This window comes from Bolinopsis microptera, chromosome 2 (genome assembly GCF_026151205.1).
Source record: "Bolinopsis microptera isolate Bmic1 chromosome 2, MBARI_Bmic_1.0, whole genome shotgun sequence".
NCBI classification, from domain to species: Eukaryota; Metazoa; Ctenophora; class Tentaculata; order Lobata; family Bolinopsidae; genus Bolinopsis; species Bolinopsis microptera.
The window spans coordinates 17401581-17424232 of record NC_087073.1 but is presented as its reverse complement, the minus strand read 5'-3'; the positions used below and the strand labels follow the sequence as shown (position 1 = coordinate 17424232).

Genomic DNA, 22652 nt, shown 5'->3' with positions numbered 1-22652 from the left:
GGTGGTTTTTAGTCCAGTGGATTGTTGTTCAGTGATGTTTTGTGATTTGCACTTAGAAAATGGCCACAGAGGATTAAAAGTGGCATTGTACAAGTGGAGGGGTTATCAAGCATTAAAATCAATATTTTAATCATTTATTATGTTTTTTAATCGGATTATGACAAAAATTATTAAGGTAACAGCAGCGTGAGTAACATTGATTAATGTAAACGTTACAGTTGCAGGACTTAAAGTATTATGTCAGGATTTGTAACACATTCAATAACAACACCTGATGCAGATTTTAGTCTGATAGATTGGAAAGGTAGAGACGTTGGTGTGGGAGTACGAGGATTACTGATAGTCAATGAGGGAACAGTTTGTAACGACGATTTCAGCAACAACTCTGCCAATGCTATTTGTCGTAGGATGGGGTACAGTGGTCAAATTAGTTGGACTTCAGCTAATAGATGGAAAATGCAAGATGACCGACCCATTGTTATGGAGGAAGCAAGTTGGCAGGGCAGACATGCTAAAAGCTGGACCATGATCAACAAGATCACAGGTAAAGCTCCATCATATACTGGCAAAATCAAGGGAAACTCACCAACGGAAAGGGTTCAGAAATGGAAGGACTATTTTGCTACTCTTCTCGGCTCACCACCGACGGTAGAGAACGCGGAAGAGGATATTGATCCAGTCCACCCACCTCTGAATATCGGAACAGAACCGTTTACGTTGGATGAGTACAGGAAAGCAAAGTCCAGCATAAAGGAAGGGAAAGCATGGGGTGACGACAACATAGCCCCAGAAGTCTTAAAACGATGCGACCTTGATCAAATTGTCTTAGACTTCTGTAACAATGCTCTATTGAAAGGTGAGAAACCAGACCAATGGTCAACTGCCAACATCATACCAATTCCAAAGAAGGGCGACCTTAGCGAACCAATGAACTATCGGGGAATAAGCTTGTCATCCCTAGTTGCCAAGTCTCTAAACAAGATGGTTCTAAACCGGTTGAAGCCAGAAATCGAGACAATTCTGCGTAGAAACCAGAATGGATTCAGACCAGGAAGGTCAACAACTCAACAGATATTGGTACTGAGACGTCTTATAGAGGGTGTCAAGAGTCGGAAACTGCCAGCTGTTCTGACATTTATAGACTTTAAGAAGGCTTTCGACAGTGTACATCGTGGGAAAATGCTAAAGATTCTAGAAGCTTACGGCATTCCAGTCAAAATCGTGCAGCTTATACGGCTCATGTACGAGAAGACAATGGCCAAAGTCCTAACTCCAGACGGAGAAACTGAATTGTTCGAGATACTTGCAGGTGTGTTACAGGGTGATACCTTAGCACCTTACCTCTTTGCAATAGTCATCGACTACTGTATGAGGCAAGCCATAGGCGATGATGCGGAGCGACTTGGACTCACCCTCGAACGTAGAAAAAGCAGAAGAGTGGGGCCCAAGATCATCACCGATGTGGACTTTGCAGATGATATAGCACTTATATCTGAGGACATGGACAAGGCTAACGAGTTCCTGCTCAGAGTAGAATCGGCGGCAGCAAGCGTGGGACTACACATAAACGAAGGCAAGACCAAGGTCATGACACTGAATATGGAGGATCGATCAAGCGACCTACAAAGTCGATCCGGGGAAGCCATAGAAAATGTAGATGATTTCATCTACTTAGGCTCCTGGATTGAGAGCACAGATAGGGAGATAAGGGTTAGAAAGGGAAAAGCGTGGGGTGCCCTACATAGACTGAAGGATATCTGGAAATCCAAACTCTCAAAGAGCCTAAAGATTAGATTGTTCATAGCGGCTTGTGAATCAGTACTGCTCTACGGATCAGAAACCTGGACACTGACAAAGGCTCAAGAGAAAAGTTTGGACGGGACATACACAAAGATGTTGCGTATGGTGCTGGGTATCTCATGGAAGGACAAGGTCAGCAATATAACTTTGTATGGTAGCCTCCCAAGGCTGTCAAACAAGTTACGAAGCAGGAGATTAAAAATGGCGGGACACTGCATCCGACATCCTGAGCTACTTGCCAGTGATTTAGTCTTATGGGAACCTACGCACGGTAGAGCACAGCAAGGCCGACCAAGACAAAGCTACTTGTCTATGTTACTGAAGGAAGTTGGGACAAACTCTAAAGAGGAACTGCGAACCCTGATGCGGGACAGGGATATATGGAGGGGGTTTTCTGGCGTAGATCGGACTTAGCTCCGACATAGTAGTAGTAGTAGTATTGTTATGGATGATGTGTCTTGTAACACTGGTGAATGGAGCTCATGTTCGTATTCATGGTCTCACAACTGTGATCACAGTAAAGATGTATTTCTTCAATGCGAGGGGGTTGGTGAGTTGATTACTGAAATTTTACTATTTCGAAAATTAGATTAGTGGATTCTGTAGGAATAAGAAATTTATAAAATATCTGGCACGGTTCATCTATATGCTTATAATATTTAAGTATATATATATATATATATAGTTTCAAATTGTATATATATATATACAATTTGAAACTTTATTGACTATCCTTTCCTTTCAATAATTTAGGTCGCTACAAAGATTACTATTACTTTCTGTGAGTGCTTTGAAATTTATTAATAATCTATATTTCAGAGTATGATACCTGGAATCCCGTGATACGAGAAAGATTCCTCAGTGCTAACTTGGAGACTGTGTATCTGCATATGAAAACTAATTCTAGTAGTTCTGTGGGAAATAGACAAAACATTAAGATATGGTTTTATGATACAGACCTATACCAGGCTGGATCATTCTATATCTGGTTTGTATCCACCTACTCGGTTAAGTACCTGCTAGGGGAGTGTATGCGTTACTACACCAGTTTCCCAGTAAGATTGCCAGCAGACCCAGAAAAGACCTGGATGATCAGTAAGCGTGGCAAAACGACAAAAGTATACTGCAATGGGAAAATGGTTTTGGAAGTCGCTGCATCCTCAAAAATATGCGACAATCCAGCATATAGTACCACATGGGCTACATATTACGGACGAGAAGCAAACGCAATCTACTTCCCAATTACCCACACAGCTTCAGACTCATATTACATAGGTAAAAAACATGAAGGTCAAATTTATATAGAGATTCGAGCAAATATGACAATTATTGATGTCAAGACTTTCATTGATCAAAACTTGTTCAGGAACTGATGTTCCAAAATGCACTGGACTAGATGCTAAATGGAGCAACATTGTGGCAAGCAGTGACTTTCCAGTACTCAATGGAACAAAGGTTATTCTCCGATGTGAGGATGGATACCATCAATTTGGGGACACTGAAATCACATGTCATCAATATACGCAATTCTATTTTGTGACTGAGCCAAAGTGTTCATGTAAGTAGAAGTAAACTGTTAGTATGGATAAACAGTTATAGGTACTCCCACAAGTAGACGTTTTTACAAATATTTCTGAAGAATCATAGTGATACACAATTGAAAATTTGTATGTTGTACGGAGATGGCTATAAGTAGGAAGAGTTATACCAATCAAGTATATTCGTTATATTGCTGTATCGATCTGGTAGCCGTAATGGCAAACTTGAAGTATTATGTAACAAGATTTGTAACACTTTCAGTAACGACACCTGATGCAGATTTTAGTCTGATAGATTGGAAAGGTAGAGACGTTGGTGTGGGAGTACGAGGATTACTGATAGTCAATGAGGGAACAGTTTGTAACGACGATTTCAGCAACAACTCTGCCAATGCTATTTGTCGTGGGATGGGGTACAGTGGTCAAATAAGTTGGACTTCTACTGACAAATGGAAAATGCAAGATGATCGAACCATTGCTATGGATGATGTGTTTTGTAACAGTGGTGAATGGAGTTCATGCTCTTATTCATGGTCTCACAACTGTGATCACAGTAAAGATGTATTTCTTCAGTGCCAGGGAATTGGTGAGTTGATTGCTGAAATTCTGCTTGTATAAAAATTAGATTATAGGATTCTGTACAAAATAAGACATTTACTGGTTCGTATGAAATATATAATTCCAGTCTTATTAAGAAAGTATTGGGCTTCTTATTGGACTATTTACACTACCAGATTTAATTTCATCACAAATGAACTGCTCGTTCAAAAATAAAATTGAATGAATAATTACTGACTCTCTTACATTTTACATCCAAGACAAGGATTTAAAGTCTAACTTTTTGTGAGATATCTGAAAGTTCACTTCTTATTAATAATCTATATTTCAGAGCATGATACCTGGAATCCCGTGATACGAGAAAGATTCCTCGATGCTAACTTGGAGACTTCGTATCTGCATATGACAACTTCGATTAGTTTTTTAGGAAATAGACAAAACATTAAGATATGGTTTTATGATACAGACCTATACCAGGCTGGATCATTCTATATCTGGTTTGTATCCACCTACTCGGTTAAGTACCTGCTAGGGGAGTGTATGCGTTACTACACCAGTTTCCCAGTAAGTTTGCCTGCAGACCAACAAAGGACCTGGATGATCAGTAAGCGTGGCAAAACAATAAAAGTATACTGCAATGGGAAAATGGTTTTAGAAGTGGCTGCGTCCTCGGAGATATGCGACAATCCAGAATATAGTACCACATGGGCTACATATTACGGACGAGAAGCAAACACAATCTATTTACCAATTACCCATACAGCATCTGACTCATATTACATAGGTAACCCCTTTAAGATAAAAAACATCAAGGCCAAATTTGCGTAGGGATTTGGGTAAATTTGACAATTATTGATGTCAAGACTTTCATCGTCAGTGATCAACCTTTTTCAGGAGCTGATGTTCCAGAAAAGAAGTAACTGTTGGAGTACTCAAAGATATTTTCTGATTGTTGACAATTTCAGAATTTCTACTTATACTTGAGGAGAAATTGAACGTTTTACACTACGTTTTACTTTTAGGTATTTTTAAAAGTGATGCCAAAAAAACTGTATCATAAACAAACAAAAAGGTAACTCGACTTACTCTTCGACTTAGGGCGGCTTCAACGTCCGAACAGAGATAGTTTTTTTTTCCAAAACTGTCTATCCAGCATGAGTTTGTTAATCTCCTTGCTGTCGTCAAGCCACATGTCAATATATGTGAGGTGTGGTCTTCGATCCCCTACGACGATGTCCTTGAAGGGGTTCCCAGAAGAGAAGTTGATGACTCAGAAGTTCTTCATGTCTGGCTAGATGACCTGCAAGTCTCATCCTCCGTTCAGCTATCTTATCAGATGCTCTGATGAGGTGTCCATATACCTTGGCGTTAGTCTGCCGCGTTTTCCAGTCTATGTTAAGTGCCATCCTCAGCATTCTCGTATAACATCCATCAATACGTTTTGCGACGGTCTGGCTGACAGTCCATGTTTCAGAGCCATACAATAAAATGGACTCAACTGTAGCCAGGAACAGTCGTATCTTGAGATCTCTACGCATATCCGACTTCCATACAAACTTCATCTGGTGACACGCTCCCCATACCTTAGTTTTCCTCACTTCGAAGTCCTTCTCTGAACTCTTCATTCTACTACCCAAGTATACAAAGTCATCGACTTTCTTAATGGTCTTCCAGCTCCCAGCAACCAGAGACGGGTTATCATCATCTCTTATGTTGATTCCCATGTACTTAGTTTTCCCTCGTTGAGGTGAAGTCCAACTGAGTTGGCGGCCAGTTCCAGACTCCTGAGGAAATCTTGTGCCTCCGCAACACTATCTGTCATAAGAGCAAGGTCGTCAGCAAAGTCGGCATCAGCAATCAGTGACCTTGACAGCCGGATAGGGTCAGTAACCATTTTCGTTATTTTGCTGTACCGATCTGTGATCTGGAAGCCTTTTATTTTCTGTCGTACGAAGATAGGCTGCCATACATCCCTGGTTGAACTGATTTAACCGACCCTGCCTCTCGTTACGTCATTACTAAGCAGTGGACAGATCGCTGGAAAGTTGCGTTATATTTGTACCTACGATTTTTTATCTTTCACAGTATTAGTAACTCGCTCCAACCAAAGTTTTAGTTTTACTAGCCTGTCACGTGACAAAAATAATCATAGCACATACGTCATACTCAGTGTGATTCGGAATCAGCGTACAAAATACACTGAATTAAAATACTTGTATTACTTACATACCCACTTTTATTTGGCCCAAAATATAAATAAGACTTTTCTGGATAACTCAAAATCTATGTTTTCCCAAATTGTGCTGACTGGGGAGCTAACTTAAAATTTACGAGACGAACATTTTGAAAAAACCGGGAGCAAAGTCTCTATATCTCTTTTACTTTCGGAAATAGACCCCAGCCAGAAAGGTTTCCTGAGCACTCTACATTAGATTTTTGTATCAGTATAGCGCCCGACAGTTGAAACCAATTTTGATTCACGATGTCAATCCTTCGCATCTCGCCAATCTGCATATGTGGTTGCAAGAAGATTTGACTGATGTTACTCGTCTAAATTTCTTCGAAGTAGCGCGCGCCGCTTTCTTCTCACTTTGAGCGTGATCTTAACGGGTGATACTAGTAAAATATCTGTTCGTCGACGAGTCCAACTCGGCGCGCGTCCTGTTAGGTTGTAAACCTACAAGCGTGATCAAATTCTGGCCTTGTAATTGGTTGCGCGCGTACGTCACGTGACATAGGGCGCAGCCAATGTCTGATTTACTCCATAAATGTGGAGTTGCTCTAACCAGAGCCCTCTCGCTTGCAGTAACAAGCGCGTCACGTAGCAAGCGCGTCACGCAGTACGCGTAGGCACATGGCTATGTGAAAATGTGGAGTAAAACTCTACGTTTTTCTATGGTCTGGCCCGACGGCAAGTGCTACGAAGTAGTGCGCGCCGGGCCAAATCATTTACAATGGTCAAGAGAAGATGCGCGGCGCGGCCCAGAAGTGCATTGCGCTACATAAACCAATTTGAATCAATGTATTTTAACATAGGGTTAAAAAACTCCCCTGGCAAGATATCGGCGAACAACTTCTTAATTGATCACGTGATATATAATTATAACCATATAAGAACCATATAAGAAAGTTGGTATAACTATAATTTTTCTTGTCATACGTTGTATGACCCGCCGCGCACGAAGTGCGCGGCTCCCCTTACCTGATGACCCCAGGCTGTTATGTTCATTAACGAATAAAGATTTGGCGGAATGACAGGCTGAGCGCGGACCAGTAAGGCTCCCCCTGTAGTGAAACGACCGTGGGGGTCGCAACGTGATACGAAATTTCTCGTTGACGTTAGGCAGGGTTACATTAGGGTTTCGGCATTATATCCTTTTGTTATTAAGGGATTGGGTATAGGGTTAGGTTTAAGGTCAGATTATAAAAGGGTTAGGGTTTCGAATAATCTATAGAGATAAGTGATAAGGCGGAATGACAGGCTGAGCGCGACCGAGTAAGGACTATGAAGCTGAGTGGGCCGCCAAGTATAACAGTGGAGGAAAAAATGGTTTAAAAAGTGATTACGTATTATGTAAAAAATTCCGGCCCTACACTAATTAATAAAACCAAATGAAAATGCTGGAAATCAAAAATTGCGGAAAATTTTTTTTTTTAAATCTTTCTTGTACGTCCTCCGATCGACCGCAATATGTGTGCTAGTTATTTAATGGGTGATACTCGTAAAATATTTGTTCCATATATTGGAAGGACCGTCGACGAGTCCAACTCGGCGCGCGTCCGGCCGGCCTGGTATGTTGTAAACCTACAACTAGTTATTTAATTGTCGTTGTATTATTGACCTAGTGAAAGTGCTGGTGACGATGAGAAAGACCATAAACCAGGGATTCCTTCGGGAGCATGTAAGATTATATCCAAAGTTTGTTCGCCAATGGGGTGTGTCTGGGTGTCAAAGATCTTCAAGGTGGGTGCTACTTGTGATGAACTCTAGAAGGATGGGATGGTAATACTCGGTCTGGCCGTCTGGAAGCCCATAGAATTCCAGTTCAGAAACCGAGTACGGAGGTGCGGCTACTGATGAGAAGCCTCCTTAAAGTTTATTTGGGTTAGAAACGACATCTGGGTCCTTACCCTCGCACAAGATTATTTTCAATTTTCTTGTTGTGTCCACAACTATACCGTTGATCAGAGTCACATCTGATGACTTCAGTGAAAGGGCTGATGACTTCAGTGAAAGAGCTGGTGACCTAGTGAAAGTGCTGGTGACGATGAGAAAGACCATAAACCAGGGATTCCTTCGGGAGCATGTAAGATTATATCCAAAGTTTGTTCGCCAATGGGGTGTGTCTGGGTGTCAAAGATCTTCAAGGTGGGTGCTACTTGTGATGAACTCTAGAAGGATGGGATGGTAATACTCGGTCTGGCCGTCTGGAAGCCCATAGAATTCCAGTTCAGAAACCGAGTACGGAGGTGCGGCTACTGATGAGAAGCCTCCTTAAAGTTTATTTGGGTTAGAAACGACATCTGGGTCCTTACCCTCGCACAAGATTATTTTCAATTTTCTTGTTGTGTCCACAACTATACCGTTGATCAGAGTCACATCTGATGACTTCAGTGAAAGGGCTGATGACTTCAGTGAAAGAGCTGGTGACCTAGTGAAAGTGCTGGTGACGATGAGAAAGACCATAAACCAGGGATTCCTTCGGGAGCATGTAAGATTATATCCAAAGTTTGTTCGCCAATGGGGTGTGTCTGGGTGTCAAAGATCTTCAAGGTGGGTGCTACTTGTGATGAACTCTAGAAGGATGGGATGGTAATACTCGGTCTGGCCGTCTGGAAGCCCATAGAATTCCAGTTCAGAAACCGAGTACGGAGGTGCGGCTACTGATGAGAAGCCTCCTTAAAGTTTATTTGGGTTAGAAACGACATCTGGGTCCTTACCCTCGCACAAGATTATTTTCAATTTTCTTGTTGTGTCCACAACTATACCGTTGATCAGAGTCACATCTGATGACTTCAGTGAAAGGGCTGATGACTTCAGTGAAAGAGCTGGTGACCTAGTGAAAGTGCTGGTGACGATGAGAAAGACCATAAACCAGGGATTCCTTCGGGAGCATGTAAGATTATATCCAAAGTTTGTTCGCCAATGGGGTGTGTCTGGGTGTCAAAGATCTTCAAGGTGGGTGCTACTTGTGATGAACTCTAGAAGGATGGGATGGTAATACTCGGTCTGGCCGTCTGGAAGCCCATAGAATTCCAGTTCAGAAACCGAGTACGGAGGTGCGGCTACTGATGAGAAGCCTCCTTAAAGTTTATTTGGGTTAGAAACGACATCTGGGTCCTTACCCTCGCACAAGATTATTTTCAATTTTCTTGTTGTGTCCACAACTATACCGTTGATCAGAGTCACATCTGATGACTTCAGTGAAAGGGCTGATGACTTCAGTGAAAGAGCTGGTGACCTAGTGAAAGTGCTGGTGACGATGAGAAAGACCATAAACCAGGGATTCCTTCGGGAGCATGTAAGATTATATCCAAAGTTTGTTCGCCAATGGGGTGTGTCTGGGTGTCAAAGATCTTCAAGGTGGGTGCTACTTGTGATGAACTCTAGAAGGATGGGATGGTAATACTCGGTCTGGCCGTCTGGAAGCCCATAGAATTCCAGTTCAGAAACCGAGTACGGAGGTGCGGCTACTGATGAGAAGCCTCCTTAAAGTTTATTTGGGTTAGAAACGACATCTGGGTCCTTACCCTCGCACAAGATTATTTTCAATTTTCTTGTTGTGTCCACAACTATACCGTTGATCAGAGTCACATCTGATGACTTCAGTGAAAGGGCTGATGACTTCAGTGAAAGAGCTGGTGACCTAGTGAAAGTGCTGGTGACGATGAGAAAGACCATAAACCAGGGATTCCTTCGGGAGCATGTAAGATTATATCCAAAGTTTGTTCGCCAATGGGGTGTGTCTGGGTGTCAAAGATCTTCAAGGTGGGTGCTACTTGTGATGAACTCTAGAAGGATGGGATGGTAATACTCGGTCTGGCCGTCTGGAAGCCCATAGAATTCCAGTTCAGAAACCGAGTACGGAGGTGCGGCTACTGATGAGAAGCCTCCTTAAAGTTTATTTGGGTTAGAAACGACATCTGGGTCCTTACCCTCGCACAAGATTATTTTCAATTTTCTTGTTGTGTCCACAACTATACCGTTGATCAGAGTCACATCTGATGACTTCAGTGAAAGGGCTGATGACTTCAGTGAAAGAGCTGGTGACCTAGTGAAAGTGCTGGTGACGATGAGAAAGACCATAAACCAGGGATTCCTTCGGGAGCATGTAAGATTATATCCAAAGTTTGTTCGCCAATGGGGTGTGTCTGGGTGTCAAAGATCTTCAAGGTGGGTGCTACTTGTGATGAACTCTAGAAGGATGGGATGGTAATACTCGGTCTGGCCGTCTGGAAGCCCATAGAATTCCAGTTCAGAAACCGAGTACGGAGGTGCGGCTACTGATGAGAAGCCTCCTTAAAGTTTATTTGGGTTAGAAACGACATCTGGGTCCTTACCCTCGCACAAGATTATTTTCAATTTTCTTGTTGTGTCCACAACTATACCGTTGATCAGAGTCACATCTGATGACTTCAGTGAAAGGGCTGATGACTTCAGTGAAAGAGCTGGTGACCTAGTGAAAGTGCTGGTGACGATGAGAAAGACCATAAACCAGGGATTCCTTCGGGAGCATGTAAGATTATATCCAAAGTTTGTTCGCCAATGGGGTGTGTCTGGGTGTCAAAGATCTTCAAGGTGGGTGCTACTTGTGATGAACTCTAGAAGGATGGGATGGTAATACTCGGTCTGGCCGTCTGGAAGCCCATAGAATTCCAGTTCAGAAACCGAGTACGGAGGTGCGGCTACTGATGAGAAGCCTCCTTAAAGTTTATTTGGGTTAGAAACGACATCTGGGTCCTTACCCTCGCACAAGATTATTTTCAATTTTCTTGTTGTGTCCACAACTATGTATATAGTAGAGCGCGGCGTGCGTACAAGGCTATACTTTAACTAAAACTGACTAAAACTTCCTATGTTATTGTTTTTTATATTTTGTATTGTCCATTGTTAATGAACTGACCCAGCGCACACGCTACTTTGTAGCTCTTGCCTCGGGTCATAATATTTTAATAAAAAAGCGGCGCGCACTATAGATACTTCGAATAAATTTAAACGAGTATCACCCGTCGCGTCAAGCTACGTTATTTTTAGTTCTAACCTGTAACCAAAGCCGGCCCTCTCGCTTGCAATAGCGCGCGACCGCTAAAGGCGGCACAGTTGCTTCTCTCACAGATTACAGATAAAAAGAAAATTGCTTGTGTAACGGGCAATAATTGTCAAATATTTGTTTCATGACTGTCGACGTCTGAAAATCCTATGCGCCGGCAAAAAATGTTTGCAAAACTTGCTGTGATAAATTTAATTTACCTGGGGACCCCTTGTCATACGTCGTATGACCCGCCACGCAAAAGTACGTGTTGACGGATGTTACTCGTCTAAATTTCTTCGAAGTAGCGCGCGCCGTTTTCTTCTCGATGGCAAGTGCTACGAAGTAGCGCGCGCCGGGCCAGATCATTAACAATGGTCAATAGTGCGTGGCTCCCCTGTATCGTCAGGACGATAAAGGTTCACCATATTGAATTACTGTTGCTCTATCCAGAGCCCTTGCGCTTGCAGTAGCGCGCACCCGCCTCACGGCGGTAAAAAGGGCTCTATAGCCATCAACCCACCCAACGATTTTGGCACCACTCTACAGTGGTGCCAAAATTTCTCGCGCTTTTGTCCTCGATCATATGCGACGTGTGTAGCCTTTCAGACATTGATTGCGTAAACGAGGTGTCGTACGTCACCTCAAGATCAGGTGACAGGGGGCTGACCATGCCCGAACCTAATTGATCATTGATTGGGTCTGAGGTCACGTGATTATGAGCCTATGAGGTCACGTGACTATGACGTCACCAGACCTTTTACTCCGTTTCCCGCTCATTGGACCAGGTGAGCTTGCATGCTTGTGAATGTAGGTGTAAGTACAGCTGTTGAGCTGTACTGTAGTTCATACCTAATTAACCCCTATACACTGTCACTGTGCACTATAATAAGTACCTGAAAAGTGGTTACTGCATAGTGGAGGGAGAAGTGCCAAGACTACCTGCGATACATAGACGCTGTTGTCAGCACTGCGCGCGCGCACGAACCTTCCCATTGGGGTTCGTGGATAGGTGCTTTTCTTGACTTGTGAAACAAGCGCGCCCAAAGTGGCGCGAAAGCACATGGTTAGGTGAAAATTACTGGGCCGCGCTCAGCCTGTTAGTAGAGGCTCTTACGGGCTTTGTCTGCTCGATACACTAAAATCACCAGACCCATCTTAAAAGACGTATTTTTGACCGTAGAATCGATTAAAAGTGGTTAGAAGTGTTTTAAAATGGGGGTTACCTGGTTTTATTTTGAAAAAAACCGTTTTTTGGCCCCAAAAATGGCCATTTTTTGAGGTTTTTTAGAAATTTCGACAGGTTAATTCAATGAAAAAGCTTAGATATTTTGGTTTCTTGTACATTTTTATTTGCCGCACTAGCTAATACCAATATAATAAGCACACCTAAGAGTTTACCCGGTCAAAATTTTAAAAAACCTCCCAAAAAAAATGTTTTTTTGCGCGCTAAATTTTTTCGGCTCTTTATACATCCATAATGAAATATTTTTGCCCACAAAGTGTTTTAATACTGTTCAACAATACTATTTGATAGTTTTTCAGCGTCAAAACAAGTTTTGAAAACGGAAGAAAAAATTATATTTTTCGTGGTGCTGAGCACTTTGAAAATTTTTGAATAAAATCGAGCGCTACCGTAAAATTTTAGTAACCCTTCCCTGAAACTCATTTAAGTTTTTGTACCGTTAGTGTTTTGTCCTTTTCTGAAGTTCATGCCTTCTCTGGCTTAATTTCATTTAATATTGTTTAATACAGTACAGTAAAGTGTTTTATAATAGTAGAGTGCCATTTCTAATACTTCAATGTTACATTGTTGAGATACCTTTACTTGACTGATTACCTTTTGTTAATACAATTTCACAAATTTAGTATTGCATTGCTTATATGACTATTTGGATTTATAATTTATCGATTGTGGGTATGAATAAACTTTTGGTTCACAATCAACAATATAATGTCTACTGTGTGGTACCCTTACAAGATTAATTGAAGATCTTTTGACAAGAATGCCTGACTTAAACCCCCTCATCCATCACTCATTCCGTGTTACCTGTTGGATGTGGAGGACCCCTACCACAAACTGAAATATTGTAAAGGTACCCTTCAGTACATAAATAGAGCACTGTAAATAATATAGATTAGTTACTGCTATCTTCTCAATGCAATTTTGAATACATGTCAGGAACACCTGACTTAAACCCCCTCATCCATCACTCATTCAGTGTTGCCTGTTGGATATGGAGGAAATCTACACGACAAAGTGGAATATTGTAAAGGCACTCTTCAGTACACATAAAATAGAGCACGGTAAATAATATAGATTAGTTGCTGCTATCTTCTTAACATGATTTTGAATTTATAAATAGTAGTAGAGTAAATGTGAGGAATGCCTGACTTAAACCCCCTCAGCCATCACTAATTTACACATAAAATAGAGCACGGTAAATAATATAGATTAGTTGCTGCTATCTTCTTAACATGATTTTGAATTTATAAATAGTAGTAGAGTAAATGGCAGGAATGCCTGACTTAAACCCCCTCAGCCATCACTAATTTCGAATAAATGTATAGATGCTGCATTGAATTCATGAAGATATCATTCGTTTTGAGCAATCATTCCCTTAGCTCCCCCGTTCTTTGATTGTTTCAAAGAAGTAGTCATACTACAATATGTATTGTTTAGTTACATCTATTGCCAAGTTATTTAAGCCATTTCATCTCTAGTAGATTCAAATAATTTCTGTAATTCTGAATTATGTTGCTGAACAAACTTGACAATCACCATTAGAAAGAAGGTGACATGTTTATGGACCCAGAACTAGCTAAGACAGTTCTCTGTGTACATGCGGATCACTTCAAGAATCTTCCTGATGAAAGAAGCTTGCGTGGTTTGTTAAAAGACTTCGATCCGCTCACAGCCATGCAGATTAAGAAGAATTTAGATCGACATTATTTTGATAACAATGAAAACTCAAATGGTTTGATTTTTAGCTAAATTACCATAATTATTATAATTAATTAAATACAGGCTGACAATGTTTCATTTCGCAAACTGTATCTGAATAATGTAATTTTAACTGAATCTTAAGCTGTTCAAACAGCTTTTTTTAGATGATGTTATCGATGCTGTATAAGTTGAAACCTTTTGATGATGAGAGGTACATGAACAAACCTATACTAAACAATACTACATTCCAGCTTGGAACGAAATGAGTGGAGTTGAACGACGCCCTGTTTATTGAAACTTCATCAATCAACTTTTAAACGATGCAGGTTATTAATGAAATGAAATGAAATACTACTACTTTGTCGGAACTAAGTCCGATCTACGCCAGATAACCCCCTCCATATATCCCTGTCCCGCATCAGGGTTCACAGTTCCTCTTTTGAGTTTGTCCCAATTTGCTTCAGTAACATAGACAAGTAGCTTTGTCTTGGTCGGCCTTGCTGTGCTCTACCATGCATAGGTTTCCATAAGACTAAATCACTGGCAAGTAGCTCAGGATGTCTGATGCAGTGTCCTGCCATTTTTAGTCTCCTGCTTCGTAACTTGTTTGACAGCCTTGGTAGACTACCATACAAAGTTATATTGCTGACTTTGTCCTTCCATGAGATACTTATGGGACGTATGTCACTCATTATTATGTATCACTCTCTAACATCTTGTCCTCACTACAAATATTACCACTTCTGATATAATAATGTTTTTTTGTGTCTTCTTTGGCTCAGGCATGACTCCAGCTCAAAATCTTTGGGTGGGGTGCAGCTTGGCGCACGGGGGGGGGGGGGGGGGGGGGGGGGGGTTGTGAAGCCCCCCCCCCCCCCTAATTTTGGAATTTTACTCTCCTAACGGTATTTTAATATCTCCAAAACAGTCTCAATTGATTACAGAAGTCAATTGACCCTTAGTTTATACAAAATTTGACAATTTTTGTGTGAAGATTTTCAAATCGTTTGGGTGGGTTGCAACATCCTTTGGGTGGGTGCGCACCCACCCCACAGGAGGGGCTAAGTGCAAAGAAACTACTGCTAACTGCTGCTCACTGCCTGCTCACTGCTACTAACTGCTGCTCACTGCTGCTCACTGCTGCTCACGGCTGCTCACTGCTGCTCACTGCTGCTGTCGCGCGCGTTCCCATAGCAGCAGTGAGCAGCAGTGAGCAGCAGTGAGTAGCAGTTGCGCGCGGCGTGCGTTGTGCAGTAAAGACACGCATATAACTGCTGCTAACTGCTGCTAACTGCTGCTCACTGCTGCTCACTGCTGCTCACTGCTGCTCACTGCTGCTCACTGCTGCTCACTGACAGCAGCAGTGAGCAGCAGTTAGTAGCAGTTAGTAGCAGTGAGCAGCAGTGAGCATCCAGTGAGTCAGCAGTGTGCAGCAGTTTCTTTGCACTGAGCAGCAGTGAGCAGCAGTGAGCAGCAGTTTCTTTGCACTTAGCCCCTCCTGTGACCCGAACCTACACGGTGGAGCCATGCCTGCTTTGGCTATCTGTTTCATTTCCAAGACCAACCGATGATGGATAGCTCGATCTTCAGGTGATCGATCTGGAGAGATGAAAAACAGTCTTATGATCTTCACACAGTCTCAGCTTTTTGGCATTTACTAATATCTGATGAACGGTTAAGTCTAGAATTACCTAGCGAAAACTTTGACTGGTCTCGTCTTGTTGGCTGATTTTCTCCCAACCCAGATAGCTTCAAAACGTGGTTTTTCTTCAATCTGCTGAAAAATCACGGTAACTTTATTGCACAGTTCCTCTTCATCAGTCTCCTTCAAACCAAATATGAGCACATTCCTACTGCGTTCCTCTTCGATACAGGCATTCTGTACACCCCTTTTTTAAACTCCTCTTCTGCAAGCACAGGTGCATTTTTAGTCACAGCTTGACTGTATGACTTCAACTCAGCTTGGACAGTGTCTTGAACGGCGGTTCTTGACGGTGGAGTGCACGGATTCCAACTGCTTCGATTTAGTTTCCAGAAGTTCAGCCTGCAGCTTGATAACAGTACTTTGCGATCGGATAAGATCGCTCTTCAACTCTCCATATCTTTCTTGTTATCAAGAAACGTACTTACATGATTATCGGTAGTCTGATACGCAGAATACAAATTACAAATGTTTTACTGAAACTGACTTCACTGAAAACTCAGATTTATTGTCACTAACAGTTCGTAGCTTCCGCGAGTTCAGTGATCCAACCGTTATAGACCTCATACTCTTCAGTAATGTAGGTAGAATAAACTGACAATCTTTAAAGAGTATCCATTTCCTCCATCGTTTACTTGTACTTGTATAAAGTAAAAAACACAGTACCAGCAAAATGGCAGTTGTTATGTAGCGATAAAATAGAGATAAGAGCTAGATTATCAACACGTAACAAAAAACTGTAAAACTGTATCATAATATTATGATGCTTTTAACATCATCTGTTGTGATATACATGACAAAGGGTTGGAAATGTACAGTAACCTTACTATATTGCAATTACACAATATTATGTGAACGACCCCTAACCCCTTATAGGCACTATAAGCATTGAATAATGATAACTGCAGGGTTTCAAAATGTACAAGGCATCATATCAAAGAATGCATATGCCCGAAAAGAAGGACAAATCCAAATTTGGCTTTCTGGATGTATGGAAAGCTCTCAACCTTCCAGAAAGTACTTTTCAAAGGAACACTTAAATCCCTCCGACAGGTAATTATTATAAATAATAATTTAGTCTACACTTCATTATGTCAAATCACCTACTATAATGAAGAACTAAAATTGTTGTGTTAACCAAGTTTAATGTGACTCAATTTTGGTGGAACTTTAGAATTTGGACGTTATATCTATCATGTTCATCTTAAATCTCATATATTATATACTCAATATTCAATTAAACAGACAAAGATAACCTCTCTAGGCCCTCTGGTGGTGACGTATATAAGTGCTTTCTCAGTTCTTTCTCTCGCTTTTGGACAAATCCAGTGACGTTAACTTTTTATCAGTGGTCGACCGGGGGCAGGATTCTGACCGGGGCCGGGGAAGCCCCAATATAGCCGGGGCCGGGGCTGACCCACTGAGAATTGGCCGGGGCCGGGGTTTACCCCCGGCGAATTGCCCAATTTTTGGCCGGGGCCGGGAAGGGCTAAGGGTTGTGATTTTGGCCGGGGCACCGGTCGACCACTGCCTTTTATGTCACGATTTTTAAACTTTATTCATAAGTTTATGAAACATCAAAACTTTGCATGCTCTGCATAATGTAAACTCAGTCATGCACTAGAGCACAGTTCACATATAACCTAATCCACCCTAGGGGAGGGGGTTTGAAATCGCTTGTGCTAGAGTGATTTATACTCAATAGCTATGTGAAAAGTGGCTCAAGGAGGGGAGACCGACGTAAACAATTTTGAATTGGTAGAAGTTAAGTTTAGGCTTTAATGAAAAACTATTTAAAGAATATCATTCTTTTACCACAGACATAAGACTTTTGCCGTAGGGTATACAAAAATGTGACCATTCATCAATTTTCAGAGTGCTGTATCTGTACCCGAATAGAAATAAAGATAAAATAAAAATTTTAATGAAACAGTTTTCTTCCGCTCTGAAAGTGAAACGAATGACAAAACAGTCTAGAGAATTCCTCGCCCTGCTGTAGAAGATCAATCCTGGGTTGTGCTCACCAAAGCAAACCTCTTTTTTGTGTATTCAGTGTCTTAACTATGTAAAGACAAACTATAACAGGGTGAGTGGTTTCCTCCTGTTTTACTAACATTTAAAAACATTATTATTCAAAGGTAAATAGACAGCGAGTAGTAATTTTTAATCCATTTCTATCGGATTTGCAAACTTTTAAAATGATATAACACTTGTACGATCTCAAACTTATGTGATATGATACTGTTGATATAAATGTGGAAGTAATAAAGTATTTACAGGTGTACAGTGCTGTTTCTGAAATTGACGAATCCTCTTGTGATGAAGATTGAAGAAGCTATTGCATCCAAGTGGAAAAAGTCCCGCCTTTGTCACCTCCTCGAACTCGAACTAAGAAAATGTGGGAGACTATCTTCATTAGTTCCCAATCAAGTGGACCAGATGTTGATTTGTTTGAAATGGACTGAGACTTGTGTTTCATATGCCCAGGTTGAAACAGGTTTGTGTGAAAATTTTGCTCGCAATATAATTATTATACATATTATCTCGATTTAATTTTAAGAGTATGAGAGGTTATTCTTCTTTAACAATACGAATTTCCCTAGACGTTAGAAACGAAAAAGGATAGTATGATTCAAGAAAAGATAAAGTTTCTTCGTCGATTTCGCAAACATACTATCTGTGGTCATCTACAGAAATCGTCAGGATCTGTGCAACATCGATCTTAATTCCTGATTCGCACATGAACAAGTGCCCTGTTCTTAACCCCTGAGAGTCTCGGAAAATATCCTCTATAGCAAGCTAGGTAGATATCACAAAACATGTCGTTTTTGAGGTACAGCAACTCGAGGGTGTGAAACAATTGAAGGGTAAATTATCTGAAGCTGTAAGTTTAAAACCTGTCTCTAAGGCAGGTTTTAAAATGGAAAGACACGTGTCCACGCACGACAACACCAATGCTGCATTAATGAGTGCAGGTATTGACGCTGTACGGACCTTTTAACTGGAGCAGGAGAATGTTTTACCAGAACTGTACCTCGTGTCTGACCCGAAGCTTAAGTACAATGACTAATGTGACGCTCTAATTTATCTGAGAACGCTGCAAACTCCAGCAATGTTTAATCTGATCACATCAGTTTTCAGAAAGACAATGTCGGTAAGACGAGTTTGTTTCGACAGCAGAATCGTATCTAATCTTGCCGCAACAATAGATGCGGATAGAGATGATAACACTTTAACAAAGACAGCACTTCATAATATAAGGAGATCAGAAAAGAAATCTTTCAATGTAGAAACGAATTCTATCAGCTATGTTCGATTTACTGATCGGTGGCATCTGTAGAAATATAGTGTTTATGTGGATTAATCTGTTAAAGCAGGGCTATTGTATCATTTTAACATTAACTTTGCATAGTGATGATACTTTTATTGTGTCTCTTGTGATTATCTATTTCTACAGTGTTACGGTACCACGAGGTTTCTGGCGCAGTAATGCGCTTTTGAGCAATATACGTCACGCGCCGCAACCGAATCAGATTTAAGTGCACTTTTTTCATTGTAAACATACATACGACGCGCAACACGTTCTACGAGGTCGAAATTTTCGAGGTCTCTAACTCCGGAATAGAGCAATATTTAGACGATCTGACACTTTCTGGGGCTTAAGCAACCTAAGAGAAATTAGGGGAACAACTCAGAAAAAATTTTTAGTCGATATTCCGGTGTCTGTAGATGTCCGAAGTTTTGGCAGTAAAGTGCTCACAACACAGCTTCTGAAGGCTCTAGAAGGTTCCCGATACCGTCAGAGTGTTCAGTACACTCCATTCTATCATATAAGAACCCTAAAAGAAGTCCCAGAGCTCTAGCAGAGAAGTGCGATATTTGCCCGTAAGAGCCTCTACTATGTCATTCCGCCTAATCTCTATTCTATATGTTTATGAACATAATAGCCTGAGGTCCCCAGGTAACATATTGAAACGACCGTGGGGGTCGCAACGTGATACTTACTGGGCCGCGCTCAGCCTGTCATTCCGCCAAATCTATATTCGGGCTGAGTGATTTACGACCTCCATCGCCTCAGAAAAAATGGCAGTACGCTCATTGGAAGTTGATGTGCGCGTGACCAGCATTCACGTGATCATTTAGAACCAATTGGGGCCTCAGAAAAAGACACGTGCACGCAAACTGCCAATTGGAGAAAAGTAAACGTATTAGCTAGAGGAGCCGCGCGATGAGTTAGATTGTAAAATTTGATTATTGGATTGTAAAATCGAGCGATATGAGTGTCATCAGTGATGTGCTGCTCACTGCACCTCGTGTTATCACACTGCACAGTTACATCGGTACCCTCCTTCATGTTTATGTTGTTCCTGTAGTTAAAATATATTTTGATGACCTTTTCTTGCTCGTTACGACATTTTAAAAAATCGTCCAGTTGTCTACACTTGTTTATATTTAGCTGCCCGACATTTACTTCGTTTAAAGACCCTAGCGAAAGATGTTAGCTTTACTTAATATCAAAGTAAACATGGTCCTGTCATGACTACCACTCTGATGAGGGATGGTTTAGTTTGTCAATCAGTTTGCAGTTATATCTGAAGATTTTCTTTTATATACTCATGCTATGCATTTGAATTAAATTTCCGAACTAAGGTCGTGTTACTTAAATCCAAATCAAGAGGTTCAGGGTACTAGAAGGAACAAAATATGTCAGATTGATGTTGACCATTATACTGTCTGTTTGTTATAGTTTTTATTTCTTTCGGACTGCCTGTTCGGGCCCGGCTACTTTTTGTCGTTTTCAAAGAAGGCCCTGTGATCGAAAGAAATCTCTTAGATGTGATCTATAGATTAGTTCTGCCCTGCACCTTTTTCCTTGACAGTTAGTGTCCAAATTCTGAATTGGATCGTAGAAAACACTTTAATGGTCTGATATTCATACTGTACAATCTTTGATGATGGATTAAGATATTTAATCCTAGTTATTACTTATTTAATAGATTGCATTGTGATGGAAATCATGTGTTCTCGTACTCTATATTAGTCACTTTGTCCTTAATCCTAGATGTTGTAAAAATATTTAGTTTGTTTTAACATTTTTGCAAGAATAGATTAGTCTCCCTGAATTGAAATCGGGAGTTAATCTATATTATACATTATCCTTTATTGTGAAATGCTTTGAGAGCGTCATAATTTGTTGTGTCTGATCTCACATATCAGTAGTGTGGAATGTGGATCAAACCAAACGTTTGATTTGTTTCTGTTAGTATCTGTGCTTTGTTTAACCACAGGATACTTTTTTTCCCAAATTTTACAGTCATCCTCCCAGACAATTACATTCTATATTATGTTATCTTTTACAGAGTATTGTATAGCTCATCTAAATGGGCTTGTGTAAAAATCTCAAATTTGATAAATAACATTTTCTAATTGATGTATAGCCAAGACGAGTTCGTTAGTGTTCTCCTTGGTAATTTCATCTTAAATTCCTGTTTAATTCCTGTTTAATTCCTCTTTAATTCCTCTTTAATTCCTCTTTAATTCCTCTTTAATTCCGTGTGTTATTGTCTAATGTCTCTTGACCCCCACCTTAAAGAAACACCGGTTACTGCTAGTGTTAGTAATTTCACACAATGGGAGTCAAGAGGCTTATTTCATCAACCATCTAGTCTGTTAGCACTTGTTTTGGTCAACGGAACAACACAAGTGAAATATGATTCTTTGTTTCTGTTATCAGTGCTTGCTTTTACCCTGAGGACCCCAGGCTATTATGTTCATTAATAGAGATTAGCGGAATGACAGGCTGAGCGCGGCCCCAGTTAGTGCGATTCTTTCAATTTTGCCTAGGTCTAACTTCCATATCAGTTCAGATCGCCTTTGTGTGTTGTGCACTTGTGCCGTTCTTTTATGATATTCAACGATCACTCTGTGGTCTATAGTTCATAATTCGTTCTTTATCTATCCGTCTGCCAATCAAATATTTTTGTAGTTTGTACAGTGTTGGTGGACAAGTTTTTAGCGTAGGTGTAAATGATTTGAACGTTCAATATATCTGTTATTGCATCAGGATCACGTATACTTTCAACTTTTACTTTTATGACGAAGCCTCTTGTAGTGAAGGTTTGATCTCAGAGTCAACTAAACCATAAACAGTCTTCTAAGAATAATTAGTTAAAATATAGCTTCACTCATTTGTACTGGTTCCGGCTATCTCGTGTGTTTTAAGTTTCAAATCCCCGTGTTCTGTTCTCAGGAAGCTGCCGTTAAATATTTTGTCTCGGAATTTAATAAACTTCATCTTTCAGTCGTACAATCCACAATATATTTCGATAGTGATACTGACTCTGAGATATATGCTGAGAGCTCGCATTATTTCTTACTATCTAGTACCTGATTATATATTGATATTTACCTGGGATAGGACAGGCGTTTGTGATCACTGACACAATTTATATCGTGTAATATCATAACTTTAGAAATCCTTGTATATCCCCTTGCCTGTTCTTTGTCACAAATTTTAGGCAAACAACTGTTTAATCCAAATTTATTGTTTCGAATTCGAATTTGCCACTCTTGCAACTCCTGTAACTCATAAATTTAATGAGGGACACCTGCCAATTTATCAATATCGATAAAAAAATATAACATTTGTTTGCTCGCATTATTTCTTAAGTTCTTTATCTTACTATCTCATGCCTGATTATAGACTTTGCCACCTAATAGTCCTGTTTTTTACACCTGTTGTTTTTTGTACGGCACCACCGTAAAGTTTTCCACCGTAGAGTCTTACGCCATAGATTCCCAGACCCACTTACATTCACCGTGTAGATCTCCTGTAAGACTAAGACTAAGAGTAAGAA

General features: G+C 40.7%; 1 protein-coding gene and 1 long non-coding RNA gene across 2 annotated transcripts; both read left to right on the top strand.

Annotated features, from left to right (window-relative positions):
• The first annotated feature begins 237 nt into the window (after positions 1–237).
• On the top strand, positions 238–4724 carry LOC134826855 (uncharacterized). Its single transcript, XM_063839359.1, has 5 exons — positions 238–1108; positions 2824–3075; positions 3167–3358; positions 3601–3924; positions 4228–4724. Exons 1-5 carry the CDS (start codon positions 238–240, stop codon positions 4722–4724), a joined length of 2136 nt encoding a protein of 711 aa, XP_063695429.1.
• Positions 4725–16814: 12090 nt separating this feature from the next.
• LOC134811060 (uncharacterized) lies at positions 16815–17737 on the top strand. Its single transcript, XR_010159753.1, has 3 exons — positions 16815–16848; positions 17060–17123; positions 17671–17737. It is a non-coding gene; the product is annotated as an uncharacterized LOC134811060 (long non-coding RNA).
• The last annotated feature ends 4915 nt before the right edge of the window (positions 17738–22652 follow it).